The sequence below is a fragment of the Mytilus californianus genome, unplaced genomic scaffold (genome assembly GCF_021869535.1).
Source record: "Mytilus californianus isolate M0D057914Y unplaced genomic scaffold, xbMytCali1.0.p SCAF_12, whole genome shotgun sequence".
NCBI lineage: Eukaryota > Metazoa > Mollusca > Bivalvia > Mytilida > Mytilidae > Mytilus > Mytilus californianus.
The window spans coordinates 47,096,250-47,120,122 of record NW_026262604.1 but is presented as its reverse complement, the minus strand read 5'-3'; the positions used below and the strand labels follow the sequence as shown (position 1 = coordinate 47,120,122).

General features: G+C 32.3%; 1 protein-coding gene across 1 annotated transcript in view; it reads right to left on the bottom strand.

Moving 5' to 3' along the window:
* Positions 1-8,168: 8,168 nt before the first annotated feature.
* Positions 8,169-23,873, bottom strand: part of LOC127721927 (collagen alpha-6(VI) chain-like) — a 31,320-nt gene continuing 15,615 nt past the window's right edge. The window contains exons 13-23 of the mRNA XM_052228741.1: positions 22,031-22,057; positions 20,714-20,740; positions 19,643-19,669; positions 19,286-19,330; positions 18,871-18,960; positions 17,887-18,012; positions 14,855-14,962; positions 12,250-12,357; positions 11,328-11,372; positions 10,740-10,808; positions 8,169-8,383 (exon numbers count right to left, since the gene is read on the bottom strand). Coding sequence (XP_052084701.1) covers positions 8,250-8,383; positions 10,740-10,808; positions 11,328-11,372; positions 12,250-12,357; positions 14,855-14,962; positions 17,887-18,012; positions 18,871-18,960; positions 19,286-19,330; positions 19,643-19,669; positions 20,714-20,740; positions 22,031-22,057 — 806 coding nt within the window. The 3' untranslated portion in view covers positions 8,169-8,249. The remainder of the gene's footprint in view (positions 8,384-10,739; positions 10,809-11,327; positions 11,373-12,249; positions 12,358-14,854; positions 14,963-17,886; positions 18,013-18,870; positions 18,961-19,285; positions 19,331-19,642; positions 19,670-20,713; positions 20,741-22,030; positions 22,058-23,873) is intronic.

The window sequence follows — 23,873 nt, the reverse complement described above, 5'->3', positions numbered from 1 at the left end:
TGGCAAATGGCCGTACGGCGGTTACCAAAACTTATTGCATGCGCTTAATTTTACACGCATATCATACAATTTTGTATTGAAATATTGATTAACACGTGGAGGATTAGGTTAAAAAAAAAGTCGCACAAGTCCTTTGAATTGTTAACTTAAACATTGTATTAAGTAGTATATTTAGAATATATATTAAAATCTTACCTTTATTCTTAATATCAAAATGTTATCATTGAAGGCAAATTGGATATAATGTTATGTTTTTACATTGCTTCAAGTCTGCTAGAATTTTGGTTTCGGATTTTTTGGATATAAATATGATTATCAAGCAAGGAACATTTCATATGAGAATTCATACCACTGAATATAAATACCAATAGATTAAATCATGGTCGTTTTACACTAATATATATTTTTGCAAATATAAAAGAACTGTACCCGTTAACGGTACTAACTTTACTGCACTAAATGCGCAAATGATACTCTCAAATGATATTTAATGTCAAAATATTCAAAATTTTATAACCTAATACACACATTAAAGATTTGATTTAACCACAAAAGACTTAAAATTAAAAGCCAAACCCGCAAAAGGAATCAGAAACATGCACGAGAGAGATATATTCCTTAATTTTACAGGATTTAAAAAATTTTGTAACAGCAACTACATATATGTGTGTTAGTTTGGTTGTGTTGGATGAACAAATACGGTGCCACGTCCGTTCGTTAAATCCTAATTTTCTTCCTGTAGAGGGTAATATTTTCTGTGTATGCAAGTTAAAGAACCCGTGCACGCCTCTTTTAGCGATCCCGTAGATGGCCTTTAAAAAGGCAAAATGTCTGTCACTAATTTAGTCCTTAATCCCATGCAATTCACATAGCAGAACCTATCGAATGAATTTTATTTGTAATTTGTTCTCGTCCTCGATATCAATGAAATATTTGCCACTGCACGTTAAGCAAACAACCAACACGCAATTATACAAAATATTCTGTAATAAAGTTAGACGTCATTTTTGAAACACAATGTGATAAACGGACCCAAAGGATTCATTCTATTGTTTATGATGTTTTCAAAATTTCTCGCACATTTAAAATGTGTGTATTGATCTTCTGTTGGATGTTACATATATATGCTTTAATCACATAATGGTTCCATCCATTTGCGTTTAAATCAGAACTTGGTAATGACAAGTGCTTACAGTGTTTTTACAGTTAAAATTGGAATAAGAAAATAAAAAAACAAATAAATAAATCAAAACTAAATCAAAATATCAATTATTTAAAAATGTACTCACGACGGGCTAAAGATATCCCGATCTGGACACTAAGGACCAGTCCTAGTATCACAAACTTGTTCATGTTTCGCAATGAAACAAAAAATACAATGAACGTATATACTAAATTCTGGCATTTTTGTTACGCCAGAAGTCAAAGATCAGAAAATTATGTCAGAGGTAATAGTGATCCGGGCAATTAAATGAAGCTGATTAAAACATAACTAAGGATAATGCAACAGTTGTTTCTATTGGCCTTTATGACTGTCCGATATGATTTAATATATTGATATGCTTTTAATTACCGGATCAAAAATTTATTTTTACAGGATGATAAAAATCAAAGAAATGTTTCCCTTTATACGTCATATTTCCGCTAACGAGGATAATATAAAAAGTATTTTAAGCAAAATAAAATTAGCGCACCTGAACACTGGATAGTTGCATTAGGTTGTAAATTGCCTCATCAGCTTTAACACAACACTATATAAATAACACATAGCTGTGAGGGTGATAGAGCAGATTGTCAACCCGAGAAAACATTGTCAACCGAGGCGAAGTAAGTATTATACTGGATGATGGTCGCGTTACAGGCGACGGAACTTGCTACTGAGTAGTTTGGAGAAGAGTGAGTATGACAGGTTGACGGACACGACATTTTCTATTATTAAACAAATTATGCAAACAATGTAGCTGCTTTGTTTTTAAACTCCATACCGGGGCGGATCCAGCCATTTTTTAAAAAAGGGGGGAGGGGGGGTCCCAACCCAGGATAAAGGAGGATTCCAACCATATAGTCCCATTCAAATGCATTGATCGGCCAAAAAAAGGGGGAGTATCAACCCCCGGACCCCCCCCCCCCCCCCCCCCCCCCCCCCGCCCCCCCTGAATCCTCTACTGCCATAAACCATTGATTTTTTTATGATATCAAAAGACAATATTATGATCAGTGTTTACTTGAGTCCATTCTTTCTTTCAGTATGTTTTATTACGTTTTTTTTCCGTTTACATCACTGACGTAAAGAAATTAAAAAAAACATGTTAGATCGTATATCCCACTTGGGATAACGTTTCATGTTAGCCATAACGACAACGTTGGTAGAATGACAAAACCAAAAACATGCTTTATAAAAATACTCTTCAGATGATTTAGTCTAATAAAAAAGTATGTTTGGTAGAAACGGGTTCAATGGTTTCAGAGAACAAGATTGGTGAAAAATATTGCGACGACAGAATACAACAACGCACACACAGTGGTGGCATTAGGCTCTTTGTTCAAGGTGAATTAAAAATAAATGAAATATTTATTCTCTGTGTTAAAATTCACTTTTACAAAGCTATATATTTAGTCATTAAGCGTATTTATCAACATCTTATATAGTTGCTTAGAATTTACAGCTGGTGAGCTCCACTGCCATGAACATTTTTTTCTTTCGAAATGTAATAGCACGAACGTAAGAACATACCATTTTACATAAAAAAAAATTTCATAAAGAAATGGTAATTTTGATCATGCTAGTACCGTATACGTACATGTAGTTGTACATTTCAATGCTGTCTGCTGCTTACACTATCGGTAGTTACATTGTTGTAACTATATTGAGTTATATACATACTCTGCAGCGCATTCCCTAATATATAGAAAAAATTCAATTTCAATTTAAGAACTTCCGCGTAGTATATACGGCATATCACTTCCACATTGTTTGCTGCTTTTTAGGCTGTTACGAGCATAAATTAGTTTCTGAGTACTTAACGCTCATACTCCTAGAAATGAAGGTTATATAAACATTTCTATTAATTTCTGAATTATTTTTGAAGTGTGATATAGCAAGTATCTACAGGATTCATACATTTATTGAAATAAAAACACCAAGTGATTTTTGTATCGGATTTCTCCAGTGTACATAATTATTTACAATAGATTGAAATACCATCTTTCACCACGTTTGTACCTGGTGACACTCCCAACAACTTATTTACAATAGTGGACGATTTGTTAGTTTTGAGATCGATTTGTTAGTTTTGGAGATGATGGGAATGAAGAAATGTGTTTTATCAATTTACCATATCACAATGAATTATGTGGCATTTTTATATTTGTATCCGCACTTAGCATTCTATCGCTACATCATAATAATCACTAGTCTTGGTATTTAGTCATATGAAAGTAATATTAAATAGAGATGCTGAGTTTACTTCAAATAAACAGTAACACGACAGTAAAAACAAAAGACCCCTAGGTCATTTTACGATTCACAATAACAAACGTGTCTGTGTCTTTACGATATTTAAAGCTTTTACCGTCCGGGTTCTACAAGTATTCCTTAATGTGGTTGATATACCAATACAGACTACTTAAACCCCGCCTATCGCAGATGCATAAAATTTATTCTTTTACAGCTATGAATAAAACTTTTTGGTTTAACTCCATAAAAAACCAACATTACATTATTTGATAGATACTTTTTCAATAAAAGCTACTGTAACAGATTAGCTATACTAGATTTTCTTAATAAAATTCATTCGTGTTAACCTTTTTTGATTAAATCAGATTGCGATCGTTGCCCTTTTAATCTTAATATACAATTGTAGTATATGGCGGCATCATTTTATGATTACTAAACTACACTTTAGTAAAATTTCTTAATTATTAGAGGAAGTATGACTATTCCTGCAGAAATTCAATAAACTCGCAGTCTGATATTTTACTCCTAACATTTTACAGACATATTAGCTATAAAGCAAACAAATTAAGGAATTGCCCTTTCTTCTTGGCGGCAAAATATACTTATATTTAGGTAACGATAACGGTTATAACTATACCGATTTTGGAACTATTATCAGTTTGTCAATATCAGAAGTACTTTTATTTGTACTACCGAACTTCCGAGAACTGTGCGTTCTCATATGCAATTTCAGATATGCTGAGATTTTCAGAACAAGACAGAATAAGGTATAGTTTGGATTGAAATGATTGCCACTTTATTTGAACTTAAGACAAAATAGCCATGAATGCTTGAAGTTGTAGAATTTAACTTAAGGAAGCAAAGGGGCTACGAATTAGTGGTTTTATTCCTACAAAGCTTTCCCTGTTATATGCATAGCAATGCTGAATATATTTACTCTTGATATTGAACAACACCTACCTTCCTATATATATAAATGACGTCGCTGTATGAAATTGACTTTGGTGTGCAGTCGCCAATATTACAGTGTTAGGCGGTATCTCAGTAACCTCGATCATTATTTAATCCGGTATTGTTTATCATTGTTTTGCTTGGATATGTTATGTTGCTAATTTTTTTGCATACCGGTATATATATAAACGTTGAGGTTTTTTTTCTGTACTGATGTTTATAGTGGTCTTTGTGTACATGTTGTTAATTCGCCGCTGACTGAGACAGATAAAAAGATAAAAAAAATAGTCAAGGTCCTTATGCTCATGTACCCGTCTTTAGTCAGCAACCTCGACAGGGATTGTCTTTTATGACTGTCCTAATGTTCTTTTTACTACTAGTATTTTGAGAGTTTGGTTTTAATGGAAAATGTTTGATAGACTATATTAAATTTATTTACAAGTAGTTTAGACTATTGGTGCTTTATTACTTGATAAATGGTTAGATTATAGTCTTTCGTTGAAGACCGCATACTTCTCGATAACATTCTTTTTTGTTCTTCTTTTTGTTGTTGATTTCCACTTTACATACTTGAAACCAATATCTGCTTTTATTTATATCAAATTATAATAGCGTGTCAAAGAATATTCACGCTTAAGGACAGTCAACTCAAATCTACTGATATAGAAATCATTCTGTTCTTAACTGTAATAAAGATTCAGTCCTCATACAGTAATGTTATGAACAGCAATGGAAAAACGATATACATGTATGGCTATATCATAAAGTATATTCCTACAGATGTTCGATACAAAACAAATAAAAAAATCATTTCAACATATTTTCAAACTGTACCTTAACGAACTAATTACTGTATATAAATCGTAGAAAGTCGTGAAAGCAATGATTTAACAATAACAGTACGATTATAACTTTTTTCAAGTTGAATCAACGAATATAAAAAATTTTGAAATACCATTCTTACACTGTACCAAGTCAAGAATATGACAGTTGTTATTCATTAGTTTGATGTGTTTGAGCTTTTGATTTTGCCATTTGCTTAGGGACTTTCCGTTTAGAATTTTCCTCGGAGTTCGGTATTTTTGTTATTTTACTTTTTATTAGTATCCCCATTAACAGTTATGTGTGAAATACATTTGTCGTTCAAATCATGCCAGTAGAATCATTATTCTACAATAACTTTTTTTTTAAATGGAATAAAATAATTGATAAATTATCTAGAATTGTTGTATAAGGTTATAAATTTTCTCTGAGAGTGGCCTGTTTCTTGATCAAAGGGGAGAGTACTAGCATATACAGTCTCTTGTATGATTATGCAAACACAGACCACATCTGTACTTTTTAAGTCCCTTTAGTGTCACTTTTTATGTCTTTGGATTACCAACACATTTGGCCTCGAGCGTACCAAGTGAATGTGATTCCAGATAAACATGTTTTTTGCACAGAAATCGGTATCATAAGTTTTTTTTCTACTATCGCTGACCATAAGTAACACAACTGGTGTCACATGTGGAGCGTGATCTGCTTACCCTTTTGGAGCACCTGATATCACATCCAGTTTTTGTTTCGGTTTGTGTTTCTCAGTCTTTAGTTTTCTTTGTAGTATTAAATGGAATGTTGTTCGTCGTATCGTCATATTTGTTTTTGTCATATATTTCTGCTTAACTAAGCTTGTTAGTCCCTCAATCAAAGTTGACCTAACACTGATTTGTCCTTGCTGTTTAAGTCCATTCATCCTGCAATCGACCTTTCTATTAAACTGATACAGGTGTACAGATAACACGAAGCGATATACGTATACTAGACGTATATAGTCTCCTGGTATCCTGCTTTTGTTGCGAGCGAACGGTTATGTCAAATTACTGTTTTACGTCACAGTTCAATTTGGGGTCCTCATTGCAGTCCGCGTTTAAGTCATGTCGATTTCTTTCAAAAACAAATTCAACGATTGGGATGGAAAAAAATGTACAAAATTAATTGCAGGATAAAGACAATAACTGTTTAGTGTCTTTAAATATTAGCTGTATTTGTACTCGGCTCGAAACAGGAGTAATAGCTCGCTGAAGCTCGCATTACACCTGTTTCTTAGCCTCGTACAAATACAGCTGATATTTAAGACACTAAACAGTTATTGTCTATATCAATATTTTATTATGGTTTTTTGCATCGTTATTGTGTAGCTTGCTAGGGACTGATTCGTTATCAGCAGTACATGTAGCTACGAGTATTTTTTAAAAACGGTATAATATTGTGGATTATTGTTTTGTTTCCACTGGTTTTTGTTATCTATCATAATGCTTTTTTATGACAAAGGGAGGGGTTAAGCGCTTTTCATGCACTGAATTTATACTTTATTCTGTTGTTAAACTTTTGTTAATTTTCTATTTTACTTAACTTTTTATTTTACCGATTGAGATATAAAAATATAGCTTAGTCCTTCTACCTGTTCATCTGCTTGACCAATACCAGGAATCTCATCAGGGGTTTTATAAACCTTTCCGAGTTTTTGGTCCTCAATGCTCTTCAATTTCGTACTTTATTTTTTGCTTTAAACGTTTTTTATTCGAGCGTCACCGATGTAGACGAAAAACGCGTCTGGCGTACAAAATTGTGAGTTGGTCTCTTTGATGATGTTTTTGTTTTACCATATGGTATGAACTGCGTCGGATACAAATCGACCATATGCAAGTGTACGTAAATGTATACATGTACATGTAGATGACTTTGATTGATTTTGGTACATTTAAATACGAAATTAAAGATGCATTTTGGTCTGTTTTATAGGGTTCTTATATCAACTCAATTTTCAAACAGTGACAGACTTTGCATAGGGATTTTTTTCAACCCGAAATAAGTCAACCAATGTATTTACATTCATTTACATAATGTCGATTTCTATCCGACGCAGCTCATATATTAATATGTTTGGTTTTTGTTATTTGGACAAATGGATTTGACAGTACAAATAACTATACCTGTAATTTGTTTTATCACAACGACTTTCCTTTATTTTTATTTAAAACTTGACAAATTGAAAAGACGCCATTTTTTCTGCTCTGTTTGTTGATTTCTAAACGTCTTTAAGGTATTTGTGTCATTTGGTTGCTGTCCACTGACACATATCTTACATCGACTGGTGTTTATATCATGATTTGTATTTTACACAATTGCTCTCGCAATCAAGCGTACCTGAAAGTGGTACCAAATATTCTTTTTCGTTACCTTTTTTGCTAACGGTAAACATCTGAAAGAAGTTTCTTCTTAGAAATGATACTTTTGAACGGAGCTATTTCCTATTTTTGCCATTTTTACCTGTTATATATAAGAATAAGAAGATGTGGTATAATTTCCAACGAGACAACTCTCCACAAGAGACCAAATGACACAGAAATTAACAACTATAGGTCACTGTAAGGCCTTTAATATGTCTGTTTGTTTTGTTCATTCATTGTTGTCAATATAATGGAATTCTATGCGACTGTCATATAAGTGAGAGATTTAGCTAGCTATAAAACAAGGCGGAATCCATCCTTTTCGATTTTAGGAAATGTCTGTACCAAATCAGGAATATGACAGTTGTTTTCCATTCGTTTGATGTGTTTTAACTTTTGGTTTTGCCATTTGATAAAGGACTTTCCGTTTTTTTTATTATTTTACTTTTTACTTATAATTTTTTATTAATATGTGATTAAAACACTTTATAATACTATATATACGTTTGATGGAGTAGTGAAAAGAAAGCAAGACCATCACGAAAAAATCAAAATATGTATGGTTTATTGTATTTAATTACAGAAGTTCATTCCGATTATGATGTATATGGGTAATTTCACCATGCTTTTTATCCTCTCCATGCGGTCCATGAATGTGCAGGCTTGCTCCACGATGACCAAGATGACCACCCTGAATTATGTCCATGTCCACTTACTGACGGATATTGTCCAGCTAAGATCTTCGATTTAATTTGCTGTTTTTCTAAAAACAAAAAGCAGAAGTTGCTATAGATTTCATATATTTATGAGGGTATGGATGAGAGTTTACAGAATAGAGAATAATGGGCAAAAAATATAAAGAATAGAGAAAAATGAACTAAAAAAAAATAAAGACTAGAGAAAAATGGACTAAAAAAAATAAAGACTAGAGAATAATGAACTAAAAAAAATAAAGACTAGAGAAAATGAACTAAAAAAAAATAAAGACTAGAGAAAAATGAACTAAAAAAATAAAGACTTGAGAAAAATGAACTAAAAAAAACAAAGACTAGAGAAAAATGAACTAAAAAATTAAGACTAGAGAATGATGAACTAAAAAAAAAAAGACTAGAGAAAAATGAACTAAAAAATATAAAGACTAGAGAAAAATGAACTAAAAAGAATAAAGACTAGAGAAAAATGAACTAAAAAAAATAAAGACTAGAGAAAAATGAACTAAAAAGGCAAAGACTAGAGAATAATGGGCAAAATGTATAAAGAACAGAAAAAAATGGACCAAAAAAAGTAAAAAATAGAGGATAATGAGGTGCTGAAATATAAAGAATAGAAACATGGGCAAAAATTATAAAGAATTGAGAAAAATGACCTAAAAAAATTAAAGAATACAGAAATGAAGACCCTCATTTATTATATACATGTTAAAGAAAGATAATCTACTTGAAAATACACGATTCAGACGACTTTCGAAAGACACACACGATCTGGTGCCACAAACCCACAAACTCTCTTAATATTCGTTTTAAGGGGAAATGTCTCTACGAAAACCTAGCAAAACTATACCTTATTGACTAATTGTTAATGCTAATCTAATGCAATTTACAAACATGCTTTTTTCCTTTACTTTCATTCTTATTTTGTGAAATATTTTAAGGAATTTAAAATGGATACTATAAATCAGAGTAGCATAAGTAATGGAACAAAATAAGCTAAAACTATTGATAGGTTATGGAACTCCTTTTCTAGATATTTCTTTTAATGGCGGAAAAAGGCTGATTCGGACTTTTACCTTATGTTTAGCATTGGCATTATTCGTGTCTCAAATCGTAAGAAAAGAAATCTAGAATTTTTTAAAATTTTGGTAATGACCTTTTATGAGCTATTGAAGTCTTCTATGAAATGAAATGTGGGTGATATGGGCAAAATGTTTTACCCTGTATTGTAGAAAAAAAAAACATAAGGAGTCCGAACATATGACAACAATTCCTAAACCTGAAATGACTATATCCTTAATACGCTTGAGTTGGTTAATTAATATCGATACTTGATACGGATGACTGCTTTGTATTTAGTTTTCATCAACATTCATTTTGGATAGTATGTGAAATATTCAAATATGTAAAACAGTACATTTTTAATCAAAGCTTAGTCAGAACTTTGCTTAAATCTGTATGTTATACTAGATATAAATAAGAAGATATGGTATGAGTGCCAATGAGACAACTATCCATCCAAGTCACAATGTTTAAAAGGTAAACAATCATAGGTCAAAGTACGGCCTTCAATACGCAGCCTTGGTTCAGACCGAACAGCAAGCTATAAAAGGCCCCAAAAAGACTAGTGTAAAACAATTCAAACAAAAAAACCAACGGTCTAATCTATATAAAAAACGAGAAACGAGAAACACTTATGAACCATACCAACAAACGACAACCAATGAACAACAGGCTCCTGACTGCTTTGAAGTAAAACTCTTGGTATTTGGAACCAAATCAATTTTCAGCGGCAATCATCATACTATTTTTGTGCATATTTATGCAACGAGCGAATATTTAATAAAGAATCGAATGCTTCTTTTTGTAAATTTATTGGGGTGTAAAAGCGTTGACCGATATACATTTTGTATGAAGTGCGGAAGCACTTCATTCTAAAAATGTGCACACGGTCAACGCTTTTACAATCCTATAAAATTTCTAAAAGAAGCATTCAATACTTATAATAGCATTTGTTTGCTATGATCATGAAAACACGATTTCTATCAAGTTTTTCTTTTATTTACCTGAGTACTTTATTTAATTCTGAATACTATTTCAATAGAAACATTTAAAAGTTATTTTCATTAATAACGACTAAGTAAAACTTTATCCATATATATTTGTCTTTAAAAATGTGTGTGCCCAACTGCAAACCTTCTCCTACCCAACAAATACACAAATAAATGAAGCAAGACATGAAAAGAAAGAATTCACTACGGACAAGTATCTTTAAAAATGCCCTTCATTTTTTAATTTCATAGAGTAAGAATTTTTATATTCTTAAACATGATTGTTCAGTGTGGGTATAACAGAATATTGGATAACAAAGACACATACATTCAGATTTCAAAAACATCGAATACTTACGTAGAGGTCCTATCTTGTAATTTCCACCTCCATAGCCGCCGCTGCCACCAAATATAACTTTGATAACACCTTCAAATCAAACGGAGTCTCATTATTTTATGTTCAGATATTGTCTATTTAAAGCACGTGATTATTACACATGAATAAGAAAGTAACTCGATGTAACGTCAATGTGATAGCAAGGTCTTAACTGGGCAAGTTTTAAATCCTTTTTGAAAAAACGTGGATCGAGTTGGTAGGTTTGAATGAGGCTTACTGAATTTGTTTTTCGGTGGCGCGACATAGTTCTCAATTTAATGGAAAATAATGGTTTCAACTCGAAAAATATATCGCTATCCTCAGGTGAATATAAACACAAGTGTGTGTACATTGATAGAAACATAAATGTCTACTGATTGATTAACTGTTAATTACCAACCATGTGTCCTATTTTGCTAGTCGGTCCTTGAAGACTTGAAGAAATATAAAGAACAAAACAACAATGGATGGCTTTGTTTATATTTACCCACATTTAAAACTAAAAAAAATAATTGTGTGGCTTTCAGTATAAAGAATATGATTGACAAATAACAATGGACAACAACAAACCATTTTTGCCGTCTGTTCCCGGTGTTCCATTTACTCCGTCTTTACCTGAAATATATGTTAACAGTGAAAACAACGTACTTTTACTCTGCCATGTTTGGCAAGAAAATCCGTGTACACTTATATTTATATAACCCTATATGTACATGTATAAGCTGGAATTGCTTTTAGAAATACAACGGTTTGTTTTGTATTTTACGTGCGTTTTTTGTTCTTGATTTTAAACACTTTAGATGAAAAACAATTATACATAGTTCAACATGCATTATTCTTAAACATATTTTTCTAAATCTGATGTTTTTATTTTAGTGAAACGTTTTATTAGGATCTTTCAAAAATTAATTGCAATATACATGAACATTTTATAGATCTAGAAATTGATACCTTTGACAAACTAATCTAGCGGAAACTATTCAAATTCAAATAGAAGATGTGGTATGAGTGCCTATGAGACAACTCTCCATCCAATTCACAATTTATAAAAGTAAACCATTATAGGTCAAAGTACGGTCTTCAACACGGAGCCTTGGCTCACACCGCACAACAAGCTAAACGGGCCCCAAAAATTACTAGTGTAAAACCATTCAAACGGGAAAACCAACGGTCTAATCTATATAAAAAACAAGCAACGAGAAACACTTATCAACCACATCAACAAACGATAACTACTGAACATCAGATTCCTGACTTAAGACAGGTGCAAACAATTGCAGCGGGTTTAAACGTTTTAATGGTCCAAACCTTCACCCTTATCTGAAACAATAGCGTAAAATCACAACATAGAAAGACACACTATAAAATATCAAATGTCTACAATTAAATATCAGAGTTGCCTACAATTTTTGTGCATTCATTGAGTATTTATTTAATAATTCAAAATATGATACTCTGTGTAATAGAAGGATTCATTTTATGTATATCTTACCATCTTTTCCATCAATGCCATTTGTACCAGGTTTACCATTTAGGCCAGCATGTCCAGTTGGTCCTTTGTCTCCAACAGGTCCTTTCCCTCCTCTTGGTCCAATTGGCCCTAAAAGGTATGTGATCATAACATTATGCTATATATTATATTTCTATATGTAATTTTTTTCTTTGTTGACATCTTTGTTTGTTTTTATAGTGATTAAGATTATAACACAATGTTGACTGCTGTACCCTTATTTTTGACATTTTTACTTATACACTCGTGTTTGTTTTGTTCACACATTTTTGTCAATATAATGGAATTAAATGCGACTGTCATACAAGTGATAGGTTTTCTAGCTTTGAAAACAGGTTTAATCCACCATTTTCTACATAAGGAAATATCTGTACCAAGTCAGAAATATGACATTTGTTTTCCATTCGTTTGATGTGTTTGGGCTTTTGATTTTGCCATTTGATAACGGACTTGTAATTAATTAAGCATTTAGGAAGGAGAAGTTTATATATAACTACAGGCAATAGTAGTATATCGCAATAGTCATAAATCGATTTAACTGAAACAAATCCGGGTCACAAACCAAAACTGAGGGAAACACATCAACTATAACATGTATAAGAGGAAACAAAACGGAACAAAAAAAAAACACACTGAACTGCTACAAAAACAAACGCCAACATACATAGAAACGGACTATGTGATAACAACTGTCATATTCCTGACTTGGTACAGGACATTTTAAGAAAAAATGGTGGGTTAAACCTGGTTTTGTGGCTAGCCAAACCTCCCGCTCATATGGCAATGTTACAAATACCCGCTAAAATGACAACATTACGTGACAGGAATAGATTACAAATAAAGACAAGAACATTCAGGACAGAGAAATACATAAATATATAATATTATTATACATTTCAACATGTAAACCGCAGAATAACAACGAACACATAAAATTAATTTACGACAGAACACAAATATAGCATAATAAAATAATGAACTATGAGTCACATGAATGTATCAACACCACAAAAAGTGACGTCACAGGTAAATTTCTAAAAATAGAATATAGAATTGGGATTAAGTTTGTAATGGTGTTATTTGATGTATTTTAACCATTACAAGAATATTAATATAGAATTGTGTTAGTAATGGTGTAATTATTTGTATTTTGTAACCATGTCGGTTTTTCTTCTAAATCAAACTGTTTGAAAACAAATAAATCCTGTGCATATAGTTGCTTGAAACTAAAAATCATGTAAATGACCTAGGTGATTAATATCTTTTCTTTTACATACATATAGAAAATAAAAATAGAATAAAATCACAAACAATAAGACATAAAACAACATCAAACCAGAATTAAAAGTGAAACTTCATAACTAAATACATGAATGTTGGATACACAAATACCGAGACACGTCTAATAGCAATGATAATTTACACTTAGCAAAACAGTCATATTCGGGAATAGGTCACGTTTGGTACTTAGAAGACCAGACGACGTAGATGGTAAACCACAATGTAAGACGTGGTAAAAATGTCGTTAGTTTGTTCAGACACAGACACATCGTATAGATCAACCAATTCGTGATGGTGACCATAAAATGTACGGAGTGTCATTTTTAATCTTTCCTTCTCATAACTCTGTTGGGGCAGTTTCTTCGTAAGGAGCACACACCTGAATATTATGTCCGTATAGTGTGAACATGCACGAGCATAACGTATCAACTGAGATATGTGGGGCAGAGGGTATGTTACTGCTGAGAAATGGGAAATTGATAGTTGGGAAGTGGAAATCGTCCCGTTTGTCATAGATTTTTGTGTGAACATCTGTGTCAATATTGAGGAAAAGATTAAGGTACGAAGCAGTCATTCTAGTATTAGTAGTATCGTTAATTTCAAGTTCACCGGGATATATGAGATGTAAGTACTGGCTGAAATATGGGTAAACATGTATAACAAACCAGCTTAAGCAAAGTAAATAAGTTTCAAATTATTTACTTAAAACGATGCAATGAAGTAGAGAAGTAGTCATTACCAAATTGAGAAGTCTAACTAAAGTGATCTTTTGATTATTTCAAAATTATTATAATTAGAATATTAAAAAAAAACTTTTCTGATACAACATATATTATTAATATTATTATAGTATTTGCCTCGATTGGTTTATATCTTTCAATAATATTTATAAAGTGTCTTGACTGTTTACATTTAATTATACTGAAAGGGTTGAAACATGAGATAGAAATTATATATCTTTATTAGGATACTTTACTGTCTTTTGGATTTAATTTAGGTACATTCCTTTCGAATACAAAGGAATGTAAATAATATCCTTAGTATCACGGTCTTTTAGATCAGTGTTTTATGGCGTATGCTGTAACGTATCTAAATTACATTCTGTCATAAAAATTTATTACCAGTCTAAAGAGTCAGAAGCTTTCGATTTCATACAAATGCGTTATATTTCAAGCTGGCAACATATTATCGTTTCTGTCATTTATTGTGGTCGATCTTCCGATTTTATTAATGCTAGACACAATGCTATGTATATGATGAGTTTTATTAATACAAATTTCGTTTTAAAAGTTTACTTTGAATATACCTCGCTCTCCAGGTCCACCCCTGTTTCCTGTATCGCCTGTTTCCCCTTTATCACCTCTCATTCCTTTAGCACCAGGCCAACCTGGACGTCCGTTCTTCCCTGGTATACCTGTAAAAACCAGTTACACAAGTCAAGGTGGTATACAGTTTTGTGATAAATTAATTTTTTAATGTTGTCATATGTAGGTAATCAAACGCTATGTAAAATTCTTTTTTGAAATTGTAAAATATCTACCTCTTCTCAACAAACACATCTAACAGTTAAGATTGTTTATTCTTTGTATTTGGAGACTAGCGCGTACGAGGTTAAGAAAACACAAGTTCTTCCTCAACGCAGGTGTACTATAGGTAAGCAACTTAATATGGAAATGAGAATGGTACATTGCTTACATTATTGGTTAAAAATAGGGATGTCAACGAGTACTCGAGTACTCGAGTATCGCTCGGTAGTACCGAGTATCAATTTCCAAAATGATACTCGACTAATCGGTTTCCTGTAAGAATGTTGTTGCTTTCTTGCTTTCTGAAGCTAAAACAACAACAACAACTTTTTTTGAGAGCACCTCCCGGGAAATTAAATATTAATCAAAATTGATAATAATTAAAATTCGATTCGAATGTTTGTGTTTAAATTTCATTTAAAATTCCTCCAAAGAGAGGTAGATATATGAACAAGAGCATGTTTCCAAGGCTTACACCTTTGGCTGATCTTAATTATTCCTCCACTTCTCTACCGTAAGAGTATATATTTTCTCCAGCAGGACTGTTAGTTACCTAACAAAGATGAGAAATAGCCTCGACCCAGAAAAAAGTATACAAGATGATATTTTTCAATAAGAACAAATTCGTTGCACCCTGTGTTGACCCTCAGAAAAGGATTAAGTTTTAATCATCACCCCTTTGGTGATCATTAAATGTGTTTTTTACGGTTACTGTTGTTTGAGTAATCATTTTTCTATAGATATTAATTAATTACTTGATTAGATTATTGTCAGATTTAATAATCAGTTCATGTAGTAAATGAACTATTAATTATGATATAAAATTCCTTGGACTATTATCTAGTCCTAAGTAATAATGTTGAGGGTTTAACGTTTATAATGCAACGACCCACAATATATAAAATGGATATAATTTTGTGTTTCCATTTTGTAAATATAAAATGCTTGACCGATCGAGTACTCGAGTATCGCTCGGTAAATCCTACGAGTACTCGATTAGTTTATCTTCACCGAGTTGACATCCCAAGTTAAAAGCGAACACGTGGAGAACCCATATATTGTATATGGGTTAGTGGGCGTGTTTAACTTTAATATACAGTTAGTAGTGGTGTTACGTTCCTTTATAAAAATACCACGGCTTTGATGAAAAATCTGAAACGTTTCACCCGAATAACAGATGCAGAGAACACATCAATAGCTATTAGTTGTTATTATTGGCATTTGGTTTTCTATTGACCAATGGAAGTAGGTTCTTAATATTGAAGAGATGACTTGATCACTTTAGTAGGCAAATAGTCTAAATGCCACATGTTAAGATAATCGGTAAGATAAATTCGTTACACAGTGTGCTAGTGACCTAATACGATATATAAATGGTTCGAGCTTCGCTCTCACCCAATATGGAATTTACTGACCTCATTTGAGCTTCGCTCTCACCCCATATGGAATTTACTGACCTCATATATATCGTGTTAGGTTACTACCACACTATGTAACTAGTAATGTCCATCTTCAGGTTTAAAGTGTTACATTTTAGATGTAACATAATGAAATATGTGTGTTTTTAAAATTTCAATGATATAAATGACGAGGTCGACGATTAAACTAACAATATGTTCTATTAAAACGTGAAAATAAACCTTATTGCTGATTTGTCATCCCTTTAAAAAGAAAATAGGACTTTATAATTCTTGTCCGTCCGTAGCGTTTTTCTGAATCAACCTTCATCAGGAGCGCTCAAACCAAAGCATTTGAAAGCTGAACATGAAAACTTACGAACAAGAAAAACAATATAGTAAATGATAAGTGTTAAAAAACTTTGAGACCTTTGTTAGAAATCTAAAACATGTTTGCCTTTTCCTGTTTATATTATTGATCGAATGTAATTTGTAATTCGTTAAAATATTTGTATTTACTCAGTTGGCATGCCAATACTGTTGTGTTTACTTTTTCGTAGGTCAAAAACAGCATATTGGACAGGGCATACAGCATGATACTGAAAAAACATTCTAGAAATCCCCAATTTTACAATGTTCATGCAACAGTTATTGATTAATAATATAACAATTGTAGCCTTTGGTTGAGGTCAATACGATGTTATATTAACCTCGGACTTCATCCTCAGTCCATATGCTTTTCTTAGTTCAATATAACCTCGTATCGACCTCTTACAAAGGCTATTATTGTATATATTAACTTGACATAACAATTGTATACGGTGATAGTCTGACATACACTAATACCAATAACTTTAGTCTCACTAGTTACTGTTTAGTTTGAATAACGAACAACATATTACTTGAAAGATGGACAAACAAAGCTATGGTAGCAACACATTAAATTTAAAACACATATAAAAAGCGTCAATATTATAAGTTTAGCACGTGTTTCCTTATGTTATAAATCATCAAATAAGGCTGTATTATTGCTAATGATTGATTAATTGTCGGTTGCTTAACGTACAGTGGAATTTATTTCATGCATGTTCAGGACGAGGTGATGAAAAAAGTAAAATGAAACTAATATTTGAATTGAATATAAATAAGGAGATGTGGTATGAGTGCCAATGAGATAACTCTCCATCTAAGTCACAATGTATAAAAAGTATACAATTATAGGTCAAAGTACGGCCGTAAACACGGAGCCTTGGCTCACACTGAACAGCAAGCTATAAAAGGCCCCAAAATGACTAGTGTAAAACAATTCAAACAGGAAACCCAACGGTCTAATCTATATAAAATACGAGAAACACTTATGAACCACCCCAACAAACGACAACACGAATAAAAGGATAAACGTCAAATATAAATACCTGGAGCTCCTTGGTGGCCAATAGGACCTTTATCTCCCGTTTCGCCTTTCATTCCATTCGCTCCAGGTTTACCATTAAATCCTGGACGTCCACGGTCACCTGTAGGTCCTTTATCACCTGGTGCACCTATATGTAATGTACATGATCAAATATAGTTTTTTCTACACCAATTCACTGAAAGGTCAACTTACAAGAGGTTTTAATTAGAATATTTTTGAAGCAAAATTTGTTTGAATGATATTCGCTTTCCCAAATTACTTAACTTCAAGTTTTTTAGGCTGAGGTTTCTATCGTAGATTGATTGATTAATTGATTGGTATTTCATGGCGGTCAGTTTTTATTGGTTGATGAAGCCGGAATTCCCGGAGAGAACTACCAGTCAATTAAGAAAGGAGTCGAGCGCAACTGCCACGTGCGGGATTCGAACTTACAACCTCATTGTTGACAGACTAGTGATACCGTAGTTTAACTACTTAGACCACTCGGCCACCGATTAACTTCATTCTAAGGTTTTGTTGCTTGTCCAACATAAATTGAGAATGTGTCAAGTAGAATGCTCCCTCTTGCATATAACGGTATAAAGTGGCGCTCGAATCAAAGCAGATTAAAGGTGAATTCAAATACGAAAAAGAGGAGCATTAAAATCGTAAATTCCAAAAATGTGTGCCAAATACTGCTAATAAAAGGAGAATTAATTTAATTATATTATGATAATACATTATATCGTGAAGACTCAAAATATTAGGAATTAAAACAAATGAAAAGGGTAGTACAACATGAAATAATCCTAAATACTTAAACAAAATTGCCAAATTGTTGTTATCATACACATTCAGTTTCATGAAAAGGGATTAGAGTAGGAAATGAAAAATATATGCCATCTTTCATCCTCATGTGTATTTCAACACTCTTCGATAAATACAATTACGATTTAGCATATTAACTTCTGCAAATAATACACGCTCTGATCAATCTAGTATTTACCTTTGAGTCCATCTGTTCCATCTCTACCATTATGACCAGGTATTCCTTTATTTCCCATTTCCCCCTTTGCTCCCTTACTTCCAGGCCATCCTATGAAAATTAAAGTATTTATTCTACATCCTTTATATAAGTTTGTATGAAATAAATCGAACAATAATATATTGATGAATACATTTGAATTGATGGATTTAGGCTCACGGTATGTAGGCTATATGGTTAACACATTTCGTAGAGAGCTGTAATTGACAATGTTCAGGTCATTAGAAATAATGCCGGATCATATGCGAATGGGAAACCAACAGAGGAACACTTAAGAGGATTTAACTTGAAGTCGTCAATATTGTTTTATGAAATGGTTTATTTTATTTTAGCTTCCTTCCCAATTTATTATGTAATACCATTTGAGTGAACTTACCAGGTCTTCCTGTGTTTCCGGTAGGTCCTTTATCTCCAGGTTGACCTTAAAACAATTGCAAATTTAAGTTATACAAATATGTAAAGTAAATATGTTCATAACAAGAAACATAAAGAAAAATGAATATATCCATGATATCTAGATATAAGTTTCTTATTACTTTTTAAAAAACACTGATGAAGTTAAATTTTTTTAACAATATTCAAAGAAATTAAAAATTTGACCTTATATTACGTATTTTCAGACGATAACAGACAAATTTAACATACACGAGGAAATCAGTGAGCTTACAGAAATCACAGAAAGCACATCAAATTATAAATATTGACATCAAAAGAATAATTGATTTATAAATACCATTTTGTCCGGGTGCGCCTGTGTCTCCTAAAACATGAAAATATAATAAACATTAGTTTTCATAGTTTTCACTTTTACAACTATTAAATGGAAAGATTGGACCATTAGCATGATTAGTTTGAGAACAAATATGGGGAAACAGTTCACTATATTCAATATAGTTCTGTGATTTTAAGATAGAAAATTATACATGCACATTATTCAGATCGTCATATATAATTTTATGGAGATTGTCTTGGTCCATCTTTAGTTTCTATGTAGTGCTTTGTACAGTTTACTGGTGTCTATCTGTTCGTGTTAACTAAAGGGTTTTTATTGCTTTTTGAGACCTTGTTACTGCATATCACCGAGCAAGTAAACAGGTCTCATAATGGTTTATATATGTTGTAAAATTGAGAATGGAAATGGAGAATGTGTCAAAGAGACAACAACCCGACCATAGAACAGACAACAGCAGAAGGTCACCAACAGGTCTTCAATGCAGCGAGAAATTCCCGCACCCGGAGGCGTCCTTCAGCTGGCCCCTAAACAAATATATATACTAGTTCAGTGATAATGAACGCCATACTAAACTCCAAATTGTACACAAGAAACTAAAATTAAAAATAATACAAGACTAACAAAGGCTAGAGGCTCCTGACTTGGGACAGGCGCAAAAATGCGGCGGGGTTAAACATGTTTATGAGATCTCAACCCTCCCCCTATACCTCTAGCCAATGTAGAAAAGTAAACGCATAACAATACGCACATTAAAATTCAGTTCAAGAGAAGTCCGAGTCTGATGTCAGAAGATGTAACCAAAGAAAATAAACAAAATGACAATTTGGTCTGTTATTATTTCTTTATTAAAGTACTTTTATAAATTCAGTTTTTTTTTGTTTTGTTTTTGATGTTATTTTTATGGGCATCTCAAAACAATTCTTGTTTGATTTAATTTCATTGATATGATAGGTTGTTTTTAAATAATATTCCCTCCTCACACGTACATAAGATGAACGTGTGGTGCCTTACTAAACATAGTATAAAGAAGAACTATATTATTCAATGTTTTGAAATGAACTTTCTATATACCTATAGGTCCTTTGTCTCCTGGTAGACCTGAAATGACAATAGTAAATGTAATAAATCTTCTAAATAAGCTAGCATCATGGCATTTAACTAAGACTGCAAAATATAACTAGCTGGCATCAATAAACCAAACATTAAAAGTGTGCAATATATATGTAAACATTAATATGTTAAATTAAAAAAAAAAATTCTCTGTCCTTTTCAATGTAAATTATTCGCTTATATGGAAAATCAGAAACACAATCTTACTTTGTACAGTCATGAATATGTCATTTATGAATACTGTTTTGTACTTAATCGAGTATATTTTTGTGTATAAATCATTTCTGCCACTGACATTACACTACACCGCCTATAGTTTTTTTTTGCATTAATTGTCCCAATAAACTTTATATATAGAAAATGATTTGTTCAACCAATAAGTCGTAAGACATTTGTTAAATCTGCCTAAATTCATATATATATATATATATACTGATGTACAATGCATGTATTTTGTTTAACAATATGTAAGTTATGACATTGAGGCGAATAAAGCCAATATGGGTCACCGGTTGTAGTTTATTATTCATTCATATAATACAATTATAATAGTGTGTAGATTACATTACTATGTTATTACAATCAGTATATGCCATATAAGCGGGAGGTTTGGCTAGCCATAAAACAAAGTTTAATCCACCATGTTTTCTTAAAATGTCCTCTACCAAGTCAGGAATATGGCAGTTGTTATTAAATAGTCCGTTTCTATGTATGTTGGCGTTTGTATTTGTTGCAGTTCAGTGTTTCTGTTGTTGCGTTGTTTTCCTCTTATAGTCAGTTTTGGTTTGTGTCCCGGATTTGTTTTCGCTTAATCGATTTATGACTATTGAACTGCGGTTTACTACTGTTGCCTTTATTAAACGAAACGCTCGTTTAAGTCGTATTTCCCCTTGCAGTTCATACAATAGAAGTTTTATTGTTGGTGTTTGTATTACATTGTGCAGTGCTTTGGGGATGTTGTGTGTCTTTGTGTCTTTTTTTCTTTTGTTCCTAGTATTGTCTCTTTATTTTATCATCTGCTTGTTTGATTGTTCCTTTATAAAAATAAGGAGATGTGTTTTGATTTCAAATGAGACAACTTTCCAAGTTCAAATGAAGTGGATATTAGCAATTATAGGCAACCGTAGCCTTCAACAATGAGAAACACACATATCTTTGTTTCTTCTACTAATTCTTTTTGTATCAGACAATATCCTTTGAGGTTTTTAAAATCGTGTTTACATGTACCTTGGATAAAAAATGAATAAAATCAAAATATCTTAAAAGGAATTATATTACCGTGAGAACCAGTCCTTCCTGTCGCACCTGAAATAAACATTGTAAGTTCTGGTATAAATAGTGATTCCAAATATAACATCGGTTAGATCTTGCACATTGAGTACTAAAATGCAAAGCTGCAAAGGAACCTGAATCCCACACCTGCATTCAGGGGTTGTTTAAAGGTAAATTACTTCATGTCGAAACTATAGACTTCTCGAAATCGGAAGCTGTTGGTTTACTGAGTTTATTTACATTATTGTATCAATATTTATATATAAATATATATATGTACCCCTGATAATCTATGTGCTGTGCGGTTTTGATGGTGTCTTTTCGATTATTTGCACTCAAGCGTTTAATATTTTCGGCTTTTCAAACTCTTTGTATCGAACATCCATGATGAATATAAGAATTAGGAAATATGGCATAACTACCAATGAGACAATTATCCATTGAAAACAAACAAAAATGTGAGTAATTACATTGAACAATTAACAAAACTAATACTGTAAAGGAAGCTCTAAATTGCACTTGGATGAAGCAATATGAAACAATAAAATATAGAAAACCATGGCCTGATTTGTACTGTTAGAATAAACGAAATCAAATTATGACATATAGCAACCAACAACTTTCACTAGATAACAGGACCTTGGCCAGTGACAGCCAGCAGAAGGATGTGGTTTAGTTTTTGAGCACCCAACGCTTCCCGCTAACAATGGACAGTGATATTTAACACAACGTAGGAATGAACATTACATAATATCTGGGAAGTACTTGGCTCATTAGTTTCAATACTAAGTACAATAACTTAAAACATGAAACAGGACAGAAAGAACCGACCATAGAGTATCCACTGATACTGATTTACTAGACTAAATGCAAAGCAAAATGTTAAAGAGAGGCGAAAGATACCAAAGGGACATTCGAAAGTCGAAAATTAACTGACAACGCCATTGCTAAAAAAGAAAAATGACAACAAACAATAGTACACAAAACACAACATAGAAAAAAAAATAAAGACTGAGCAACACAAACACCACCAAAAACTGGAGATGATCTTAGGTGCTCAGGAAGGGTAAGCAGATCCTGCTCCACATGTGGCACCCGTCGTGTTGCTCATGTTGTTACAAACCCGGTAATAAGTCTAAATCGGTAGGTCACATTCAAGGAAAAGTGGACGGGATTGTAGTTACGACATTTGGAACATATTTGCTATCATCTGTGAAACAGATATTCCATAACGGTCAACCAAATCGTGATGGCGTCCGTAAAATTTACGAAGGGATGATTTCAACTTCACACTTGAAACTTGTTAATTAACAAATAAAACATGACTTTTCACACCAAAATTTCAATTTATGTTTAAACAAGTTTAATAAAGACATTATAAGTTTGCGAAAAGCACGATCTTGTGGGATGCCAAAATGTAAACATCTGCCGGATAAAGAACCGTAAATAGAAAGCAACACAGGTGTAGTTTTCGGATTGCTTTAGTGTCTACTGTTGCTTGCCTTGTTGTCTTTTTTATTTGTCTAGTGTATTGGTTATTCTCCTACAATTATACAATGTGCTTATTATTCCCCCATTAGTATCTTTTTATATTTAAGGTATGGTTTACAAGATGTGAATATTTTATTTTCTATAATTTTGTGGTTTGTATTAACACTGTTTATTGCTCAATGTAATTTCCCATTTTAGCTTTGGCAACGAACATACAAAAAGTCATGTTATTCATCAAAACGATTAAGATACATTTTGTCCATAGTTTTGTATCTGTATGTTTGAGAAATGTAAGAACCATTTACACATTTAAGTTTTTGCTTAGTTCTAATTTTAGAAATAAGACTTGTTTTATATG